The sequence below is a fragment of the Acinonyx jubatus genome, chromosome B2, assembly GCF_027475565.1.
Source record: "Acinonyx jubatus isolate Ajub_Pintada_27869175 chromosome B2, VMU_Ajub_asm_v1.0, whole genome shotgun sequence".
Classification (NCBI taxonomy): domain Eukaryota; kingdom Metazoa; phylum Chordata; class Mammalia; order Carnivora; family Felidae; genus Acinonyx; species Acinonyx jubatus.
Window position 1 is genome coordinate 103,021,652 of NC_069385.1, and position 21,513 is coordinate 103,043,164.

At 36.0% G+C, this 21,513-nt stretch overlaps 1 protein-coding gene and 1 long non-coding RNA gene across 2 annotated transcripts in view; one reads left to right on the forward strand and one right to left on the reverse strand.

The window, feature by feature from the left end:
- The window catches only part of LOC106981615 (uncharacterized), a 62,542-nt gene extending 62,161 nt beyond the window's left edge, over positions 1-381 (reverse strand). Inside the window, exon 1 of the long non-coding RNA XR_008298569.1 lies at positions 159-381. This is a non-coding gene — a long non-coding RNA (uncharacterized LOC106981615). The remainder of the gene's footprint in view (positions 1-158) is intronic.
- LOC106973987 (cysteine-rich secretory protein 2) lies at positions 357-20,725 on the forward strand. Its single transcript, XM_015071151.3, has 10 exons — positions 357-509; positions 1,366-1,466; positions 2,547-2,583; positions 4,241-4,311; positions 10,070-10,186; positions 11,134-11,221; positions 14,948-15,093; positions 15,746-15,843; positions 18,189-18,277; positions 20,208-20,725. The coding sequence occupies exons 4-10, from the start codon at positions 4,243-4,245 to the stop codon at positions 20,333-20,335; spliced, it is 735 nt and encodes a 244-aa protein (XP_014926637.1). The 5' UTR covers positions 357-509; positions 1,366-1,466; positions 2,547-2,583; positions 4,241-4,242; the 3' UTR covers positions 20,336-20,725.
- Positions 20,726-21,513: the final 788 nt, after the last annotated feature.

A 21,513-nucleotide genomic window follows, 5' to 3' on the forward strand; every position in this document is an offset into this window, starting at 1 on the left:
CACTAACTGAACTAAGTTTGAACACTAGGTTTGTTTATAAGCAAACCTGCAAAAGGTCCTCTTTATGTAACCCTGAATACACTATTGTACCAGACGGGTACTGCACTGAAAACTTAAGGTATCTATGGCCTTTACCAATCTGCTCTTTAAATGCTGACCTGTGTTAATTCAGGAACTCTTGTATGAAAAGGAGCGCCTCCTTTTTCAGTCACCCCTTGCATTTTGAATCCTGGTATTATTTCCATCTTCTTCCTAGGGTTCAATTGTGTGAGCAGACATTTCCCTTCCTCAAGGGAAGGTGTGCAAGATTTTTTCTGCGCACCATTGGAGGGGAGGCGGTTGTAGGAATTCAGTAAGCTGACGACTGCGCTGAGGGCACAAAGCCTGTGACGTAGCTCCTCGCTCACACCTGCTTGGATGAGTATCTTACTCTCGCTGTCCAAGCAGCGAGCAGCAGCCTCTCTCTGGCTCCGTCCACCCTGCAGGAAGATCTGGGCTCTGGAGCCAGGGTAAGACTTGCAGCAGTCTGGGAAAGGCAATGATCAGGGCCCGGGAGGTGGGGTGAAGACGAGAGAGAAAGATCTGTGGGGTGAGGAGTCTTCCGGTCCTCCGCGCCTCTTCTGGGACTCTGGTGGGCACATCGGCTGATCAGTGCAGATGCACGCAGAGTTTCGGTTTTGTTGCATATCTCTGATCCACCGAAGACTTTCAACATGCCTCTTGATGTTTATCCAGTTGGAACTCTTTACCTGTCTTAAAAGATGAATCATTCCATTTACATGAAATGCTCTGATTCATAGCTGAAGCCTGAAGTCATTTGTAAATCAGGCCTTTCATGAGGTCAAATTAAGAACTTCAGTTTTTTATTTCTGTTTTGAATGCACTGTTATTAGGAACTACATATTGCAGGCAATTAGAATGATGGCTGTTGACTCTTCTGGACTACATGTCATCTACTGGCTTCCAGGGAAAGACATGAAGACATGTAGGTGTGACCCCAAACCCATGTAGTAAAAGGTTACTCTGCGGGTGACTACTTATAGAAATTATCTTCCAAAGAGTGTATAAGGATTTGGGAATCTGGAAAATATACCGTGATATTCCAAGGAAGTCAGTCAGTCAATAGTTAATTGAACTTGTTTAAGAAGCCCACTTCTTTGCTACTGTTTGAAGGAAATACCAAGATATCAAAATATAATCTGATCTCAGAAGGATTCTTGATGGGTAAGATCAAATAAATTAAAATTACTAATATTAGTAATACTAAACACAGTTAAGCTTTAGGTTTGTGACAGAGATGATTAATACTACTTATTTATGCTTTCCATCTTTATTTTAAATATTGTCTTTTTTCCCCTATTCTAGGATTATGAAACTGAACATCATGCTCTTCCTACAGACACCGTAGAATGATGTCATCCCAGTCTTAAAACACCTGCAAGAAAGGGGACAGTACTTTTCCATTAGTAAGTACCAAGGGGGAAATGGCAGCCAACTTTTCAGCTCTGTATGAATGTGGATTTTGCCATTGCTTTCATTGATGCAACAAAGATGATTATAGGTTGGGTAAGTGACGGGGAGGGAACAGGAGAGTGGTAGGGAGGAATATGTGGCATCATAGTCTGTTGAATTATGGAATTGTGGATCATCTAATATAATCCCATTGGATGATTGAGCTATATAAAATTACCCAGCTAATGTGTATATCTATCAATGAGCTGATGAGGCTGCAACAGTCCAGATGTTAGAACATTTTTTTTTTTTAATTACAAGATTCCTAGTAGACCTGGGCCTTGAACATATGAATCTCCGATGAGATTATGCTGATTTTTTTTCCTATGATACCCAGATGTAAAAACAGATCTTATGACACTTCTAAAATTAGAAATTGAGTCAAACAACATGCATTTATGGGAAGATCTTACAATCTCAGCAAACTATCACACATTGTAAAGGATCATAATAAAAATATTAATAATTTCCATTTACTGAGTATTATATTGCAGACACAATGTTAGGTGCTTTATGTATGTTGTGCCACACCCTTTGCAAACCAAAGCTGTTGATGTGATAGTCCCCATTTTATAGCAGAGAACCTTGACGCTCAGGATTTCTGAGAACTGATGGTTTCTAAAGACTATGTTTAATAAGCCATAGAAAGTTGCTAATTGGGAATTAAAAGAAAGTTGAGCCACAGAAGTTCAACTGTAAGGTAGGACGCTGGTTATCTTCACAATGATTAACCAGTCATCAGTGGTTATTATAAAAATACTAGGTCAAAAAGCAGCATCTAGAAGAGGGGGCGGGGCTGGTTAGGGAGGGAAGGCATGCTGTATTAACTTGTGTTAAAAGCTGTATGGAAACTAAATAATATCAAAAGCAATGCCAGACAACTAGCAATGAAATTTGAATATATGGGTGTGAAAAATTCTGTTTCAGAAATCTATTCATTTATGTTTACTTGCACAACCAGAATTTGCTAAAATATAAATAGACGTAACATGTATTGTGCTCTAAGGTCCTCTCCACCTCCCTTCTTTCTACAGATAAAGCAAATACTTCATCCTGCTCTGAGAACCAACAGTAAGTGATAACTCATTTATTTTAATGTGAACATTTATGTGTCAGTCATCTTTGTTTTTCCAGTGGTAAAAATAATATATTTAATACGTTTATCTATGATTTTCAAAACGTTATGGATAAATTTTTATTAAGAGAATCAAGTTAATTTTACTCTTTACTCATTTTATCAAGTTGAAACTCAAATTAATTCTTTACACTTCAGCTTAAAATAGATAATAGAATTCTCGTGTTTGACTTCAAAACAATTATTCTGGAACCATCTTAACTAGAAGAAATGTAAATATGGCAAATTGCATATATTATATATTTCCATATTGATAATTTTTGCTATGAACATGTATTGTCATGTATTAATACAGGTATTGTTAAAATAGGGATGAGTGCCTCCAGTGTGCTACAAAATGATTGCTTTTCTCAGGTGAAAACAATGTTCCTGTCAATGTGCATTGGCTTTGACTTTACTTGGTTGAAGGCTAATTTCTGAAATTACTTAAGAACTTACCATTGGCATAGATAAATTAGCCTAATCTTCAATTTCTTCATCTGTAAAATATAGTCATACTCACCAAGGTATGATAGTGAAATTAGACATCAAGTTTTGCATTGCACTGTCAATAAATGTTCACTCCTCTCCTTTTTGTGAGCACATTATTGAGGATAAAGGGAATGCAGGGAACAGGTATCAGTTGTCTACTATTTACCCATCAATAAGTCCTGAGAAGTACCACAGATAAATTGTTCAGAGTTTTCTTTCTCTTCAAGAATTTGGGAGTACCAATCTCACATGAAGAACACCAATCAATGTAACATTCCCTCAGTTTACAAAGTTAGTAATTTATATGACTAACTGCCAGATGATCAGTGCTTATTTAAGCTTAGTGGGTTTGTTGCTTTGCCTAGAGGACCAAGAATTTTTTTTGACATACTGAGAAAGGACAACATGGGCCACCCAATGTTGAATGCCTTTTAAAAAGTTAGTGAATATATTAAACAACTTTTATACCAAATCATGAGTTCAGCAAATTTGGACAGGCTAGATTTTCAATATATTATTTGTATTTTATTTTTTTATACAGGGAAATTTGAGATATAGACAAGTATAAGGAATAAAATAATTTCTAATCCCTCTGCTGGGGAAATAACCACTAATAAAGTGTACATTTATTTCTGTATAATAGTAATCTTGGAATCTTGATTAAAGTCATATGTCAATAAAAGAACAAACAGTTCTGGTTTTTATAGAACACCAAGAGATGGTGCACATTGAAAATAAACTTTCCCCAAAGATTGGGATTATTAATCAATACAGTATCAATTAACTCTGAAGAAATCTGGTTTTCCATATTTTTAATGGATTTTAATGGAGCAATAGAGCTGAGCAGAAACATGGTGATATATTCCTAACCTTTATAGGTATACTTCAAGAGCGTCAGACAAGTGTTTCAATTTATTTTTTATTGTCCCTATCAGTGACAAAGTTGATTCCACTATGATTCTGCTTGCACCAGATGAAATCTTGTTACATTTCTTATGAATTTGGGAATTACAGTTCCATTAAAATAGCCAAGATCATTACATTGTTTTTTTCCTCATAGTCAGAGGTCTATGTACTACATATTTTAATGCAGAACTTTGCTCTCTTTGATTTACTTTCCAGCAATGGCTGTATTCCCGATAGTGTTGTTTCTGGCTGCTGTGCTGCTTCCATCTTTACCCACAGAAGCAAAGGTAAAGTTAAATTGTAAAATCTTTTTAAAGCTATCCAGGTATCTTTCGGGATGGCTAGGTCCTTTGAGAATAGAAGGGGCAAGAGTGGACATCACAAAGTACTGATTGGTAGCTCAGATCCCTTAACACTATTATCTAGATGATATTCTAAGGCTGAGCTCTCCAATACAGCAGCCACTAGTCATATGTGGCTAATGAACACAATGTGGCTTGTCCAAAACAAGATATACTGTAAGTATAAAATACACACTAGATTTTAAAGATGTACTACTGAAAAAGAAGGAGGAGGAGGCGGAGAAAATATATTCAATAACTAACTTAGATATTCAATACTCGATGGAATTATATTTTAGATAATTAAATAATGTATTAGGTCTAAGGGCTGTTGTAAGAAATAAATGCAAGCTATGTGGCTTAGAACAACAGAAATTTATTCTGTCACAGTTCTGGAGACCAGAAGCTTAAAATTTAGATGTCGGCAGGGCCACACTCCCTCTGGAGGATCGAGAGGGAAATCTGTTGTCTGTTTTTCTTTTAGCTTCAGGTGGCTTCCACCAGTCACTGGGATTACTAGGCTTGTGGCTATATCACTTACTCTCTACCTTCCCTTCTCCTTTCTGTGTCTCTTATAAGGGTACTTGTCATTCGATTTAGACCCTACTTGAATAATAATAATCTTGAATAATCCAGGATGATTTAATATTGAGATCCTAAACTTAATTATATCTACAAAGACTCTTATCTAGATAAGGTCACATGGACAGAATCTGGGGATTAGGACGTAGACATACAATTTTTGTAGACTTCTAGTCAACTCATTACAAATAAAATTTATTATTTAAAATAATGTGAACACAGTAAAAAACCATACACCACAATAGGGTAGCATTTATTTCCAGGATGCAAGTGTGGTTCAATATTTGCAAAACAATCAATGTGAATCATCATGTGATTAAGAGAAAGGATAAAAATATACAATAATTTCAATAATTCTAAAAAAATATTTGACGAAGTACAACATCCTTTCATGATAAAAAACCTTTGGAAAGTAGGTCTGGAGAGAACACAAGATAATAAAGGCCTTATGTGAAAACTCACAGCAACATCATACTCAATGGTGAAAAAAATGAGAGCTTTTCCCCTTAGGTCAGTAATAAGATAAGAATGCCCTCTATCACCACTTTTTATTCCACATAGTAGTGCAAGTCCTCACCACAGAAATTAGACAACATAAAGAAATGAAAGGCATCCAAATTGGTAAGGAAGAAGTAAAACTCTCACTATTTGCACATGACAGAATACTATATATAGAAAACCTGAAAGACTCCACCAAAAAACTGCTAGAACTGATAGGTCAATTCAGGAAAGTCACAAGATACAAAATCAATATACAGAAATCTGTTGCATTCCTATACATTAATAATGAAGCATCGGAACGTGAAATTGAAAAAACAATCTCATTTACAGTTGCACCAAAAACAATAAAATATTTAGGAATAAACTTAGCCAAAGACATGAAAGACCCATACTCTGAAAACTATAAAATGCTGATGAAAGAAATTCAAGAGGACACTAACAAATGGAAAGACATTCCATGCTCATGGGTTGGAAGAACAAATATTATTAAAATGTCTATATTACCCAAAGCAATCCACAGATTTCACGCAAGCCCTATCAAAATACCAACAGCATTTTTCACAGAGCTAGAACAAGGCCCCTAAAATTTGTATGGAACCACAAAAGACCTCAAATAGCCAAGCAATCTTGAAAAAGAAAAGTAAAATTGGAGGTATCACAATTTCAGACTTCAAGTTACATTACAAAGCTGTAGTAATTAAAACAGTATGGTACTGGCATAACAATAGACACATTGATCAACAGAATAGAACAGAAAACCCAGCAATAAACCTACAACTGATGGTCAATTAATTTTCAACAAAGGAGGAATGAATATACAATGGGAAAAAGACAGTCTCTTCAACAACTGTTGTTGGGAAAACTGGACAGTCACATGAAAAAGTATGAAACTGGGCCACTTTCTTTCACCATACACAAAATTATATACTCAAAATGGATTAAGGACTCAAATGTGACACCTGAAACCATAAAAATACTACAAGAGAGCACAGGAGGTAATGCCTCTGACATCAGCTGTAGGGACACTTTTCTAGATCTTTCTCCTGAGGCAAAGAAAGTAAAAGCAAAAATAAACTATTGGGACTACATCAAAACAAAAAGCTTCTGAACAGTGAAGGAATCAACACAACTAAAAGGCAGCCTAGAGAATGGGAGAAGACATTTGCAAATAACATATCTGATAAAGGCTTAGTATCCAAAATATATAAAGAACTGATACAACTCAGCATGCCAAAAACAAATAATCCAGGGGCGCCTGGGTGACTCAGTTGGTTAAGCATCTGACTTCAGCTCAGGTCCTGATCTCACTGTCTGAGTTTGAGTCTCGCCTCCGGTTCTGTGCTGACAGCTCAGAGCCTGGAGTCTTCTTCAGATTCTGTGTCTCCCTCACTGCCCCTCCCCAACTCACACTCTGTGTCTCTCACACTCAAAAATGAATAAATGTTTTAAAAAAAATTTTTAATAGTAATCCAATTGAAAATGGACAGAAGAGGAGTGCTTGGGTGGTGCAGTCAGTTAAGTGTCCAACTTCGGCTCAGGGCATGATCTCTCAGTTCGTGGGTTCAAGCCTTGCATCAGGCTCTGTGCTGACAGCTCAAAGCCTGGAGCCTGCTTCTGATCCTGCATCTCCTTCTCTCTCTGCCCCTCCCTCATTCATACACAGTTTCTCTCTGTCTCAAAAAATAAATAAACATTAAAAAAATTTTTTTAAATGGACAGAAGACATGAACAGACATGTCTATAAAAAAGACATACAATGGTCAACAGACACATGAGAAGATGTTCAACATCACTCATCATCAGAGAAATGCAAATCAAGGCTGCAATGAGATACCACCTGACACCAGTCAGAATGGCTAAAATAAAAAAACACAAGAAACAAGTGTTGGAGAGGTTTTTGAGAAAAAGGAACCCTTGTGTACTGTTGGTGTGAATGCAAACTGGTGCAGACACTGTAGAAAACAGTATGGAGGTTTCCAAAAAATTTACCCATAGAATATGAAAACACTAATTAGAAAATATATATGCACCCCTGAATATATCATTATTTACAATAGTCAAACTATGAAAGCAGCCCAAGTGTCCATGGATAAATGAATGGATAAAGAAGATGTGGCGCATATATATATATATATATATATATATATATATATATATATATATATTCAGCCATAAAAAAAGAATTAAATTTTACCATTTGCAGTAACAGGGATAGATCTAGGGAGTATAATGCTAAGTGAAATAAGTCAGTCAGAGAAAGACAAATACCATATGATTGCACTCACGTGGAATTTAAGAAACAAAACAAATGAACAAAGGAAAAAAGAGTGAGCAAGCAAGAGAGAGAGAGAGAGAGAAACCAAGAAACAGACTCTTAATTATACAGAACAGATGGTTACCAGAGGGGAGGTGGGTGAGGAAATGAGGAAAATAGGTGATGGGGATTAAAGAGTACACTTATTGGGGCAGTTGGGTGGTTTAGTCAGTTAAGCATCTGACGCTTGATTTCAGCTCAGGTCATGATCCCAGTTTGTGAGATAAAGCTCCCCTTTGGGCTCAATGCTGACAATGCAAAACTTGCTTCGAATTCTCTCTCTCCCCTCCCTCTGTTTGCATGTTCTAAATAAATAAATAAACAAATATTTAAAGAGTACATTTATCATGGTGAATAAGATATAAAAATATATATAAAAGAAATTAATATTACCTGCTTCTTATTTTACTTTTTTAAATGTGACCACCAAAAAGTTAAAATTACATATTATGCTTGAATTGTTTTTCTAATGGACCTATGGTCTATGATTTAAAAAGTAAATGATAGTCTTCTCCCCACAAGATCTTTTCTTATTTACTTTTTAAAATTCATATCAGTGTGATCTCAAAAAGAAATTAACAATACCATAACCCTAAATTAACACAACTTTATGTATAACCATGTTTAATTTTCATCATTACTGTATGGTAAAAATATACCAATTTTTTACATTAAAAAAATGTACAACCTCTTGGGGCACCTGGGTGGCTCAGTCGGTTGAGCGTCCAACTTCGGCTCAGGTCATGATCTCACGGTCCGTGAGTTCAAGCCCCACATTGGGCTCTGTGCTGTTAGTTCAGAGCCTGGAACCTGCTTTAGATTCTGTGTCTCCCTCTTTCTCTGCCCCTCCCCACTCGCGCTCTGTCTCTCTCTATCAAAAAATGAATAAACGTTAAAAAAAATTTTTTTTAATGTACAACCTCTAAAGGTCTTAGTGTTTGTTTTGCTTTGTTATTCATGCTCATACACTTGGTATGTGAGAGCCCTACTCTTGAACTCAACTCTTACAATTAGAATAAGCTACTTTGAAGATGTGGTATATATATACAATAGAGTATTACTCAGCAGTCAAAAAAGAATGAAATCTTGCCATTTGCAACTACGTGGATAGAACTAGAGGGTATTATGCTAAACAAAATTAGTCATAGAAAGACAAATATCATATGACTTCACTCATATGAGGACTTTAAGACACAGAACAGATGAACACAAGGGAAGGGAAGCAAAAATAATATAAAAACAGGGAGGGAGACAAAACATAAGAGACTTAAATATGGAGAACAAACAGAGGGTTACTGGAGGGGTTATGGGAGGGCGGATAGGCTAAATGGGTAAGGGGAATTAAGGAATCTACCCCTGAAATTATTGTTGCACTATATGCTAACTTGGATGTAAATTAAAAAAATAAGATATAATAAGCTACTTTGCTTAAATAATCCCAAGAACAAAATCCATCATCCTTTTCAATGATTAGAGGGTATGTGTCCATATAAAGTGTCTATCTCTTGATCAGAAAATTTCTGAATGTGAGAAGCTCTGGTCATTGCTGTTTCCCCACCTTTCTTTAACCCTTCTCTTATAAGAGGACATCCAAGGACCACAGAATGCTAGGACTAGAACTCATCAGACCAGAGAATCCTGACACTGGGTCAAAACTCATTTGGCATTCCGTAATACAGATTTTAAGATTCCTTTAAACTCCAAGATGAACCTTGAGCTCCACCCTTATCCTATCTGCTGCAGCCTGATCGAATATGAATGAATGTATCTTAATGTTCCTATTGTGTGCCTTTGTGGTTATAAAATATTATCACTTATATGTCTATAAAAAGCATGTCTATATGTCTATAGAGAAGGTGAAGAAAACCATGTGGGGCAGAAGGTATGTAAAGAATCTTATTAGCAAACATTTAGTGATTCAAAAGTGCAAAATATATCTCTCTTTTAAATAATTTTGTAAATGAAGACCAGGAAATGACCAGAGATATAACAAAGGATTGGGAAGGACCATTAAAGGAGAAAAAGCACATTAAGAGTTCCTTGAAACTAGAAATTGGCGTCTGTGGCCTCAGAGGAGATTTTAAGTTATCATGCCATGAATTTTATTCTCATTCTTGAAGCTTCAAGTTACTTCTTTTCTATTTGTCATAGCTTTGGCTCAGGTCCATTGGCAATTCTTAACAACTACTATGAGCCTGAACTGAATGCTCTTTAAAGTGATCTTTGTTCCTTCAAATTAACTTAGCCCCCACCATATGCAATTTTAACAAATGTTAAAAAGATAACCTTAATTTTATTTCTCTTTAGGATCCATCCTTTACTGCTTTGTTAACCACTCAAACTCAAATCCAAAAAGAGATTGTAAATAAACATAATGAATTAAGGAAATCAGTTTCTCCACCTGCCAGCAACATGCTGAAGATGGTAAGAAGCAGTGATAAAGCCTAGTGGTATGAATCAGTGGTGGTAAGAGCAGGGAGCTGGTACTGGCATTTCTTAAGAACCTTGTGACTTACAAAGTTTTATGTCTGTTTTGCTATTTAATTTGAACTGCACTATGAGCAAAATAGAAATTAATTTTCCTTTGTAATGGTTAAATGATTTGTCAACGTTATAGGGCTTATTAAGTTGGGAAGGGCAAAAATTAGAAGCCAAATCTTCAGACCTCAAATGTGAAGCCATTTTGTTCACTATCCACTTTAGTCTAACATAATGGAGTCCCCTTTCCCTCATATATTTTATTTTTTGTAAGTAATCTCTATGCCCATGTGGGGCTCAAACTCAGGACTCCAAGATCAAGAGTCATATGCTCTACCAACTGAGCCAGCCAGGCACCCCCTAGGAGTCCCCTTTCCTTCAAAATCAGTGCCATTTAGGGTAGATAACAACCGCTTTCCAGGGAATAGTCCAAAAAAGCTAGATATCTCCCATTTGAATGTAATGGGCTATGACTGAAATTGGAAACAATCTAGGCCTATTCATTACTAACGAAATATAATTCAAGACTTCACATGTTGGGTATTTAGAGTAGCCCCATTACTAAAAATCCTATGTGTGGTTCCTGTACAATCATAAATTGCCAGATATTATTTTATTAGATATTTCTCTCAGTAGACACTTCATTTATGAACTTCTTTTCATGTAGAAATTGGCACTGGAGCAGATACACACACACATACACACACACACACACACACACACACACACACACACACACACCCCTAACAAACAGGTCTTCTGATACCACTGACAATTAGATAATATACCTAGAGAAGTTTAAAGTAGTGCAAATCAACTGACCAAGTATGTTATAAAGCATATGCTTCTTTGGAGTTGAATCTCTAAGTGTATTTTTTTCTTGTGACATTTAGGAATGGAACAGAGAAACAGCAGCAAATGCCCAAAAATGGGCAAACAAGTGCACTTTAGAACACAGCAATGCAGAAGACCGAAAAACCAGTACGTAAATGACCAAATATCTGTTAAATAAGTGAACAAATAAAATAATACTGCAAAATATTATGGAACATCAAATAGAATGGAACATTCTGGGACCTTGTAAGAAGATCTAGTAAATAAATGTTGCTTATACTGCTCTTCTTAAAATCAAAGTATCTGTATAGGGAGACATCCTTATAAGTACCATTTTGTGCTTTTGATTTTTTACATTATGCAAATAATTTCTGAAGGAACACTTCATTTGTTCCTCTCAACCAGCTCATGAGTCAACAGTCAACAGTCGTCATTTCTCTAACTTTAAAGATTAGGGACATGGGAGAAATGACCTAAGAGCACATTCTGAAGTTGTATAGCCAGGCTTATTGATTTCTAATCCACTGCCCTTTTTGTGATATTGTGTGTTTGGCATTTTGATATCTCTTCTTTTATATTTATAAAATATACTAAATTGTTATTTTTTTCCCTGAATTTTACTCTGAAAATACTTAAAGCTTTTAAAATCATGATGAATACTTCGCATATATTGATTAAGTTTTCAAGTTTTGCTAACTACTTTGTATGGACTGTGGGCTTATTTGCATAGATAATATATTATACTCAAAAACTATACAATATCTTATCAAGGGTTATAAAAACTATGAAAGAAAAATACTTTTATGCATAAATCTTACATAAAATAATTATTTACATTATCAAACATAATACATTTAGGCAACTCAGTTTGAAAGTAATGAATTTTTACCTGTATTTTCATTATAATTATCGCTTATATTGTTGATGCTAATCTGTTAAAAATTATGAAGAGAATGATGGTTTTCAGTAGAAGATGAAAACAAATGGTCTTAATGATGCAAATCTACATGGTTAGAGTCTTAGTTTATTTTTTCCATATTGAAGGTGATAGCCAAGAATATCTTATACTCTCTTTAAGCAGTATGTAGACCTTATATTTCAAGCTACCAAAATGTAAATATTATTTGAGATCTTGAAAAGATAGAGAAGGGGCACCTGGGTGGCTCAGTCGGTTAAGCATCCGACCTTGGCTCAGGTCATGATCTCACTGTTAGTGAGTTCGTCCCCCGCGTCAGGCTCTGTGATGACACCTCAGAGCCTGGAGCCTGCTTTGGATTCTGTGTCTCATTCTCTCTCTGCCCCTCCCCCACTTGTGCTCTGTCTCTCTCTGTCTCTCAAAAATAAGTAAAAATGTAAAAAAAAAAGTAAAAAAAAGAAAAGATAGAGAAAATTTCTGGGCAGCAAGACACTTCTTTCTCTCTTAATTTTATAATGGTAAGAATACTTAACATGAGACCTACACCTTTAGCAAATAGTTAAATGTACTATACAATATTGTTGTCTAGGTAAGATGTTGCATAGAAGAATTTATTCATCTGAAATTATTCATCTTATTTATTTGAAACTTTATGCCCATTGATTGGTGACTTCTCATTTCTCCTTTCCCCCATCCCTGGCTACCACTATTCTACTCTTTGATTCTATGAATTTGACTATTTTAGGTACTTCTTGTAAATGGAATCATGTAGTAGTTGTCTGTCTATGACTGGCTTATTTCAGTTAACATTTTCAAGATTCATCCATACTGTCTCACCCAAATGTAGAATTTCCTTCCTTTGTAAGGATGAGTGACATCCATTGTATGTGTATGTGTCTTTTTGTTCATCCATTCATCTGTCCATGGATTTTAGGTTGTTTCCACATGGTGGCTATTGTGAATGGTGCTGCAATGAACATGAGAATGCTAATATCTCTTTAAGAACCTGATTCCAGTTATTTTGGATAAGTACTCAGAAGTGGTATTACTGGATCATTTGGTAATTCTAGTTTTAATTTTTTTGAAGAACCCCTGTACTTTTTTCCATTAGCACCTATACCATTTTTATTTCCACCAAAAGTGTACACCATTCCAATTTCTCCACATTCTTCACTCATTGCCCTTTCTCCACCTATCATAAACATCCTTACCGATATAAGGTGATATCTCATTATTTTGATTTGCATTTCCCTGATGATTAGCAACATTGAGCACCTTTTCATATACCTGTTGGTCATTTGTATATCTTTGGAGAATGTCTATTTAAATTGTGGTCAGAAAAGATCCATAGTCAATTCCTCAGGCAGGCCCCTGAAAACAAAGGATCTTTGGGCATTCCAGCCAACTCTTTCCCTATCCAGGAAGAGGCTAGAAGCTTGCGATTTTTATCTCCTCACTCTATGCTGAACAAGAAGGGAAGCTATGGCAGATCTTTATTCTCATGAGCCCCACATCTTGTTATGTGAGGTCTGTTAACATTCTCAGAGAGGCAAGTCAGAAGTCAGTCCTTTGAGCAGCATCTGGAAAATTTGTGGCCCTGGATGCCCAGACCAACTCTTTCCCACCTTTGGGAGAAACAGGCTCTGTTTCTGAGAAAGGGAGAGGAGGGAGCCATGGCATCTACCAATCCAAACCACCATCTCTATTGTCCCCAGGGGGCAAGACTGTGACTGTGCCAAGCCTGTCAGAGCTCCAAGAATACCAAGCCATATGTTAGTTCTTTGGGCAACCTTGGAGAAATTCAGGCATTAGACACACCAGTCAAGACTTTGTTTCCCAAGGAGGAAACTGAGAACTATAATTTTTCATATGTTTGCTCTGTGCTGAGCCAGGGAGAGGAGATATGGTATCTACCAGCCCCAGACACTATCTCCATTCTCCTCCAGGTGGCTAGCCTGTACCTGACTACCAGAGCTCCAAGACTAACAAGACAGAAGCCACCCATCTGGGAAGTTTTCTTTGGGAAATGTTGGGTGGCTGGACACATAAATCAATTCTTTCCTTCCCCTGGGAGAAGCTGGGAGACATGGGATTTCTTCCTGATCATATGGCAGGCACTGTGCTGAGGGTAGGTATTCTAGCAAGAGGGTGCCCCAATTTCCCTTCAGGCTTCAGTGAGTCTGGGCTCATATTTTTCCAGAGTATAGAAGCCTTTCCATTAGTTTTGGAATTCTCACAAGGGCAATTTGTTTGGGAATTGTTGCTGAATCAGTGTGTTTGTTAGGGGAAGGAGACTCCGGGCTTCCTATCCTGCCATCTTGCTGATGTCACCCTGCAAGGTTTTTCTTACCAAATCTTCCTCAGAAGATTTGGCCTTATGACATTCTGATTCATTGATTAAGGGAGGATCCAAAAACTTTCAAAACTTCCATCCCCCCCTGATGTCAGTTGCCTCTTAACTGGTGCTCTTAAAATCACTTCTAGATCTATCCAAGTTCACACAAAATCATAATCATAATCATGATCATAATCATAATCATTTACTCAGAGTCCAGTATATGAAAAATCTCTGGTGAGGGTGAACAAGAAGAGGAAAAGAATAAAAGTTGGTCACTGCTTTTTGCAAATTTACAATACAAAGCTGAGAGCATAGAAGATATTACACATGTAAATTTAGCATGAAAAAGAATGCATTTTTGGCAATCCAGAGGATTTTTAAAGCATACAGTCTTCTCAGCCTACTCAGTTGTACATGTTGAGGCCAGCCTTAGCATGCTAGACAGATCTGTCTTCTATTCAACTTCATAGCTGATAAGGACAGAAGTCCTTTTATTATGTATTAACAGTTAGCAAGTATAGGCACTATGTTTGAAAGGCAACATCCTTGTGTTCATATAGTTGGTTGCTTTTGCCATTGCATACTTTATTGCTTCCTCATGAATGATGTTTCTCTTTAGGTACAAAATGTGGTGAGAATCTCTATATGTCAAGTGACCCTGCTTCCTGGTCAAATGCGATCCAAAACTGGTATGAGGAACGCAATAATTTTGTCTATGGTGTAGGACCTAAGAGTTCCAGTTCAGTTGTTGGACATTACACCCAGGTAAGAGAAACAAATGAAAACACTTTTGCCACAAATGCTCTAATATAGAAAGCATCTTTAAATTATGACCAAGCCCTGGGGCGCCAGGTGGCTCAGTCAGTTAAGTGTCTGACTCTTGATTTCGGTTCAGGTTCATGAGATCGAGCCCCATGTAGGGCTCTGAGCTGACAGCGTGGAGACTGCTTGGGATTCTCTCTCTTCCCTCTGTATACCCCTTCCCCACTTGTGTGTGTTCTCTCTCTCTCTCTCTCTCTCTCTCTCTCTCTCTCAAAATAATTAAATAAATTTTAAATTATGACCAAGTCCAATATTTAATTTGGGTAAGAGCCTGACTAGATAGAATAGTCCTAGCATTAGCTGGTACTTCATCTGGAGCTGTCTTTTTTCCCCATAGTTTGCAAAACTCTTGGTAAGAAAGCATACTCCATACTTTTTCTAAATTAGGATTGGATAAAATAGTGAATGCATGTTAAAATTTAATATTTTAAAATTTGTGACTTTGTTTCAATAATTGAACTAAATATTTCCATAAGGTACTTGGCTACAAACTATAATAGTACCACGTTTTCAGTTTTACATTTGTTATTATTATTTTTTCAATATTTTCTATCTTCTTTAATGTACTCTCCCATATTCCTTTTTGGATTTGTAGCTTGTCTGGTACTCCTCTTTCCACGTTGGATGTGGAATTGCCTATTGTCCCAATCAAGAAAGTTTAAAATACTACTATGTTTGCCAATATTGTCCTGCGTAAGTATATACTTTAGAGTTTAACACAATAATCCTATGTGCAGTTTAATATTTTGAAATTCTTACGGAATAAACAAACTGGGATATAAAACACATATCAGTAAAGGGAAGGAAGGAATTTTTTTTCATTTTTTAAAATTCATACATAGTTGATCCACAATGTCATATTAGTTTTAGGTATATAGCATAGTGACAAGTCTATACCTTATGCCGTGCTCACAAGTGTAGCTACCATCAGTCACCATGCTATTACATGCTATTACAATACAATTGACTATAGTCCCTATGCTGTACCTTCTATCCCCATCACTTATTTATTCCATAACTGGAAGTTCATACCTCCCACTCCTTTTTACCCATTTTACCCATTCCCCCCCCCATACCTATGGTCTGTTTTCTGCTTTTTGCTTATTTGCCTGATTTGTTTTTTAGAATCCACATACAAGTGAATCATGTGCTATCTGTCTTTCTCTGTCTAACTTATTTCACTTAGCATAATACCCTCTAGGCCTATCCAAAAGGGATAAATCTTTAGAAATGCCTTTTAAGTCGTGATACATTCAATTATCAGAGAAGAGACCATATTCTAAATTCCAAGTGTAAAATCTGAAACTCTCTTTCCTTAATGTGACATCTTTTCTCTCAGTGACCTTTCCCTTAGGCTCACAGCTATAATGAGGGAAAGCGTGGGTAGTGTGCATTTCTGTAGATTTGATGTCATTAGTTCTCACTAACTTCATACTCTAGGAAGGTGGCAGCCTGATGGTTAAGCAAGGGATGGTAGTGGACTGGGAAACTGGGAATGGCTGATTGTGATTTCAGCTCTTTCTGCTAAAATGTTCCCACCCCTGCTTATCTAAAATGCTGCCTATGTTATTACCATCACAGATGACTCATTCATTGGCTCTCAAAGGTGTTTTCAAGAGATCTTTAATGTATTTCAGAGTCCAGGAGAGAACATCCTTAATCCTTGTTTTTCAGAAGTTTGCACAAAATCTCCATAATGAACCATTCTTTAAGGTCCTGACTTGCAGCAGGAAATGTGTTCTTTCATCAAAGATTATGTTTGAACTTACCCAGAATAAATTCTGTGGATATACTGAAGATCTAATCTCAGCATATCCTAGCCTTAATTTCTTTAAATGTTTGAAATTCCTTGCCACCAGGGACAGGAGACCCCTAAAACCAAGCTTCCTTCAGGTTTTATTTTGAGACTGTCGATAACCCAAGTATATGGATCTCCCGTTTGAGAAGTATGACTTCCAATGCCATCTTCCTGCAAGCACCTATGAGGGTTTAGTAGAAAGAATTGAAAAGTTCTTAGGAGAATGCATCCAAATTCACTGTCTGGCTATAAGAGAGGAGGGTCTGATGCCAGGTACCTGAAGTGAGAGTTGAAGTGAATAATGAGGGAAAGCAGGGGTGAGAGCACTTTCGGAACATGTTTGTGTCTAGTTCACATTTTTCCAGGAGCTCACACACATTCAGATATATCCTGTGTAGGGCCCGAGATTCAAATGCATGGCCTTGTGTCTTTGTCCCACTTGACACTATTGATATTTGGACTCCCTTGTATTTCAGATGAATTAAATGGCCAATAGGTAATGATCACAAGTGAGTTATAAGTTAGTCACTATAATGTGATTACACTTTGGATATTCATGCTTCTCAAAACTTTTTTTTAATTAACGTTCCCTTTCTAGTAAACATAAAAATCTTTCACATACCGCCTCTAGAAATTCACAAACCTTCTTTTCCTTCCCTGTCTGACAAGCACACACACCACTAACTACTTAAATATTACTACTCTCATTCTAAAAGTAAAATGTATATATGTGTGTGTGTGTGTGTGTGTGTGTGTGTGTGTGTGTGTATGAAATTTGGTATTTTATTATGTTTCAAATAAAATTGATATTGTAATATTAAATATTCTTTTCCAAACTATAATCCCTATGTCCCAGAGGCTCTTTTGTCTCTCTTGGGGGATATGCTCTATTCCCTAGCACTCACATTGGGTGTACTGTCTTAACAAATTTGACCATGTCTAGTGGGAGATGAAAAGTGTTGCCACATTGAAATATACTCTAAAAACTTTACACTCCCATTAATGTGATTTAGTTGCTCAGATTGAAAAATTATAGTCAAGGACATGGGTCAATATGTGAAGTATTTTCTTAATTTGAATGTTACCTGAATTACTCACTGGGAATTATATTTTTTCAGTTTTGTTAACATACCTAAAAGCATTTAATAGTCATGCATATTTGGTAATTTATACTGCTTTAGGGGAGTATAAACTAAACTGTAAAGTGAAGTTATTTGACATTATGTATTTTAAATTCCAGCGGTAACAATGTGAGTAAAAAGAATACCCCTTACCAGCAAGGAACACCTTGTGCCAGTTGCCCTGGTAACTGTGAGGATGGACTATGCAGTAAGTTTGAAGTGATTACTTTGCTATTAAAAGAAACAGTTGATGTTTTATTTTATTTTTATGGGTTAAGAAATCTCCTAAAGGAACCAATTTAAATAGTATCCTTATGCAAAAGACAAATATGTTACTTAACAGACTGTGTTTATGTAAATATTTTACACAGTTTATTTAGTAACCTACACATTACTTGCAGTGAAAATATTACCACATGTAAGATAATGAAAGATCTACCATCAATGTGTTTTTGTGACTATGCAAAGCTCATTAATATTAACTATACATATTTCTGGTAAATAGTTCATTTCCTCAAAGTTAGTATCTTTATACCAAAAGTCTTATTTTGAAATGTAAATCTATGGGTGTAATATCACATTATAGCCCAATCTAGACAGGCAAATGAAATATTATATTTTTGTGTGCTAATGAGTTCATCATGCTGATTTCCTCTTTTTCCTGTAGTATAATTGAAATCACAGTGTTTAACTTAATAATTACTCTCCCTGTGTTTTGATAGTAGTTCACTGCATATTTTTAATGGCAAAATCAAATCTGTAAGTAGCACTGACTCATAGACCCACAAAAATATTGTTGCAACAGGAGAGAAGTTAAAAAAATATCATATATATGATTTCTAAAGTTGTAATGAAGCAAAAATAGCTGTTAGCTCTTTATAGTTGGGATGCTTGGATTAAAATTATTATGAATAAGAGTTGAATAAATATCATTTGTTGAGATTTATACCTTTCAAGTACATTCACCTTTAGTTAGCATTCTTACTGACTGAATTATATAGGTATAATTCATAATATTGATTGTATTAAAGCTATAAATCAACTAATGAAGAAAAAAGGGTTACATATTAACAACTCTTCTGAATGCTATTTGCTAAGAAGCATGGAATTTATCCTGTTATCAATAAGCACTCAACTGAAAGGTTTTAAACAGAAGAGTGACAGGGCCAGAACCATGTTTTATAAAGAGCTTCCTAACAATAGTATGTAGAAACAATTGAATGGAAGCCAGCTAGAAAATTGTTGAAAACTATGGGTTAAAAAAAAAAAAAAAAAGATGTCTTTACTGCATTACTGACAAAATGAATGAGATAATTGGACAGGGTTGGAAAACAAGGAATAGAATAGCCAGGGTTTGTTACCTGTCCTGGTTGAATGCTGGTCTGAAGTAGGAAAGATGAAGTTCTGACTGATCCAGTCTCGGCCTAAATTACTGAGTAGTCAGAGAGCCATTTCTCTGAGATTGTGGGAGGGGTACAAGGAGACCATACCCAAGAATTGTCAACCTTGTGAGCAGTATGATGAGTAGCTTGAAATTTGTTGAGTTTGGGGAGGATCCAAGAAATACCAGAAGGAAAGAGTGCATATTATCATTGTTTTGCATCTTTATCTTCCCATAGATATCTGTTTCTCCAGAAAGAAAGCTTTGGAGTCTGAAACAGTGCTATTGAAGAGTATGAAATGAAGGAAATATTCTCTATCAGCATATGTCTTACAAGTAGCCATTAGTCACATGTGACCTTTGAACACTTGAAATGTGGCTAGTAAGATTAAGGGACTAAATTTTTTTACTTTAGTTTAGAATAATTTAAATTTCAATAGCTACATGTGACTAGTGGCCCCTACATTAGACTGCAGGTGTAGAGAGATTTATTTATATTCATTTTACTCTTTTGGCTAAGGGAGAAAAGTAGGTCAATTCATTTAGAAACATGACCAAATTCAAAATAAAAAAGTGTTAGATTGATCAGTGAGCTTGACTAAGGCACCTGATATGTCCCTTAAGAAAGGAAAAGCCCATCATTGTGTAAGTGATGTTTGTCCAGTCTCCTACCCATCTCATGCACTTTGAATGTGTGGATTGTTTTGCTGATACTAAGGAATATGATAATGAGGTAAATAATTTGTTTTTGTCACAGCCAATAGTTGCGAGTATGAAGATCTCCTTAGTAACTGTGATTCCTTGAAGACAACAGCCGGCTGTGGACATGAATTGCTTCAGGAAAAGTGCAAGGCTACTTGCCTGTGTGAAAACAAAATTTACTGAGATGCCCAGTGTGCAATGCAAAACTAAGTGAAGAGGGCTGCATCATTTAGTTAATACATATCGCAGGGGATTTTAGGCATGTTAGTTACAAATATGGTTCCACACAGTAATGCATTTTTTTCTCCTGGATCTTTATAGAAATGTCTTTCATACAGTGATTTACAAAAGCAGCATAGTCTATGATGACAACTTCAGACTTTGATAGCAATTTGGTACTTTAAACTTAATGAATTGAATCAAGTTGAGAATTTTGAAAGTTGTATAATCATAGACTTTTGGTCACTGAAAGGGATCAGAATGGAGAAGTACGTTTCTTGAAACATCATGCAAAAAAGGAAATAAAAAAACTATAACATCACTGTCATTCCTACTACATGAATTTTTTCTTGAATAAAGTTTAAATTCAAAGATTGACATGTACCTTTGTCTTATGGCCTCCTCTTTAAACAAAAGTAATCACGTTTTAGAATAAAAAAATGATTCTTGCACAATATTTTTGAGTATTCATAGTTCACCCCAGCTAGACTCAGCCCAGATAAATGATTATACAATGCAAAATTTCCAAAATATTTGCCTATAAAATTTTAACAAAAGTGGAAATCAGCTCTGTTCTTACTTATTCTTTGATATTTTGATCTCCCTACAGGTTTAGTTGATAAGTTAAAAGAAAACATTATCTGAGAGCATATACAAAGATAGCCTTCCAAGAAAAAAAAATATTTCAGAGAGATTTATCATTTATAAGTTTGCATACATTCCCATTTAATATTGATGACAAAAGCATGGTGAAGTAGACCCATTTTATAGGTGAGAAAACATACACAAGAAATCTAAAAACGGTTAAGGAGGCTGAGGTGCCTGGGTGGCTCAGTTGGTTAAGGCTCTGACTCTTGGTTTTGGCTCAGGTCATGATCTCACAGTTCGTGGTTCAAGCCCCATATCAGACTCTGCACTGCTAGAGTGGAGCTTCTTAGGATTATCTCTCTCCCTCCTGCTCTCTCTCTCTCTCAAAATAAATAAGTAAACTTTAAAAGAAAGAATAAGCATTTTATGAAACCTAGTATCCAATCCTGATGAAACTCTCAGCAAAACAACAAGGGAAGTTTCTCAGCTTGATAAAGAAAAGCTATAAACAAATGTATAGCTAACACTGTATTTAATGGTGAAAGACTGAATTT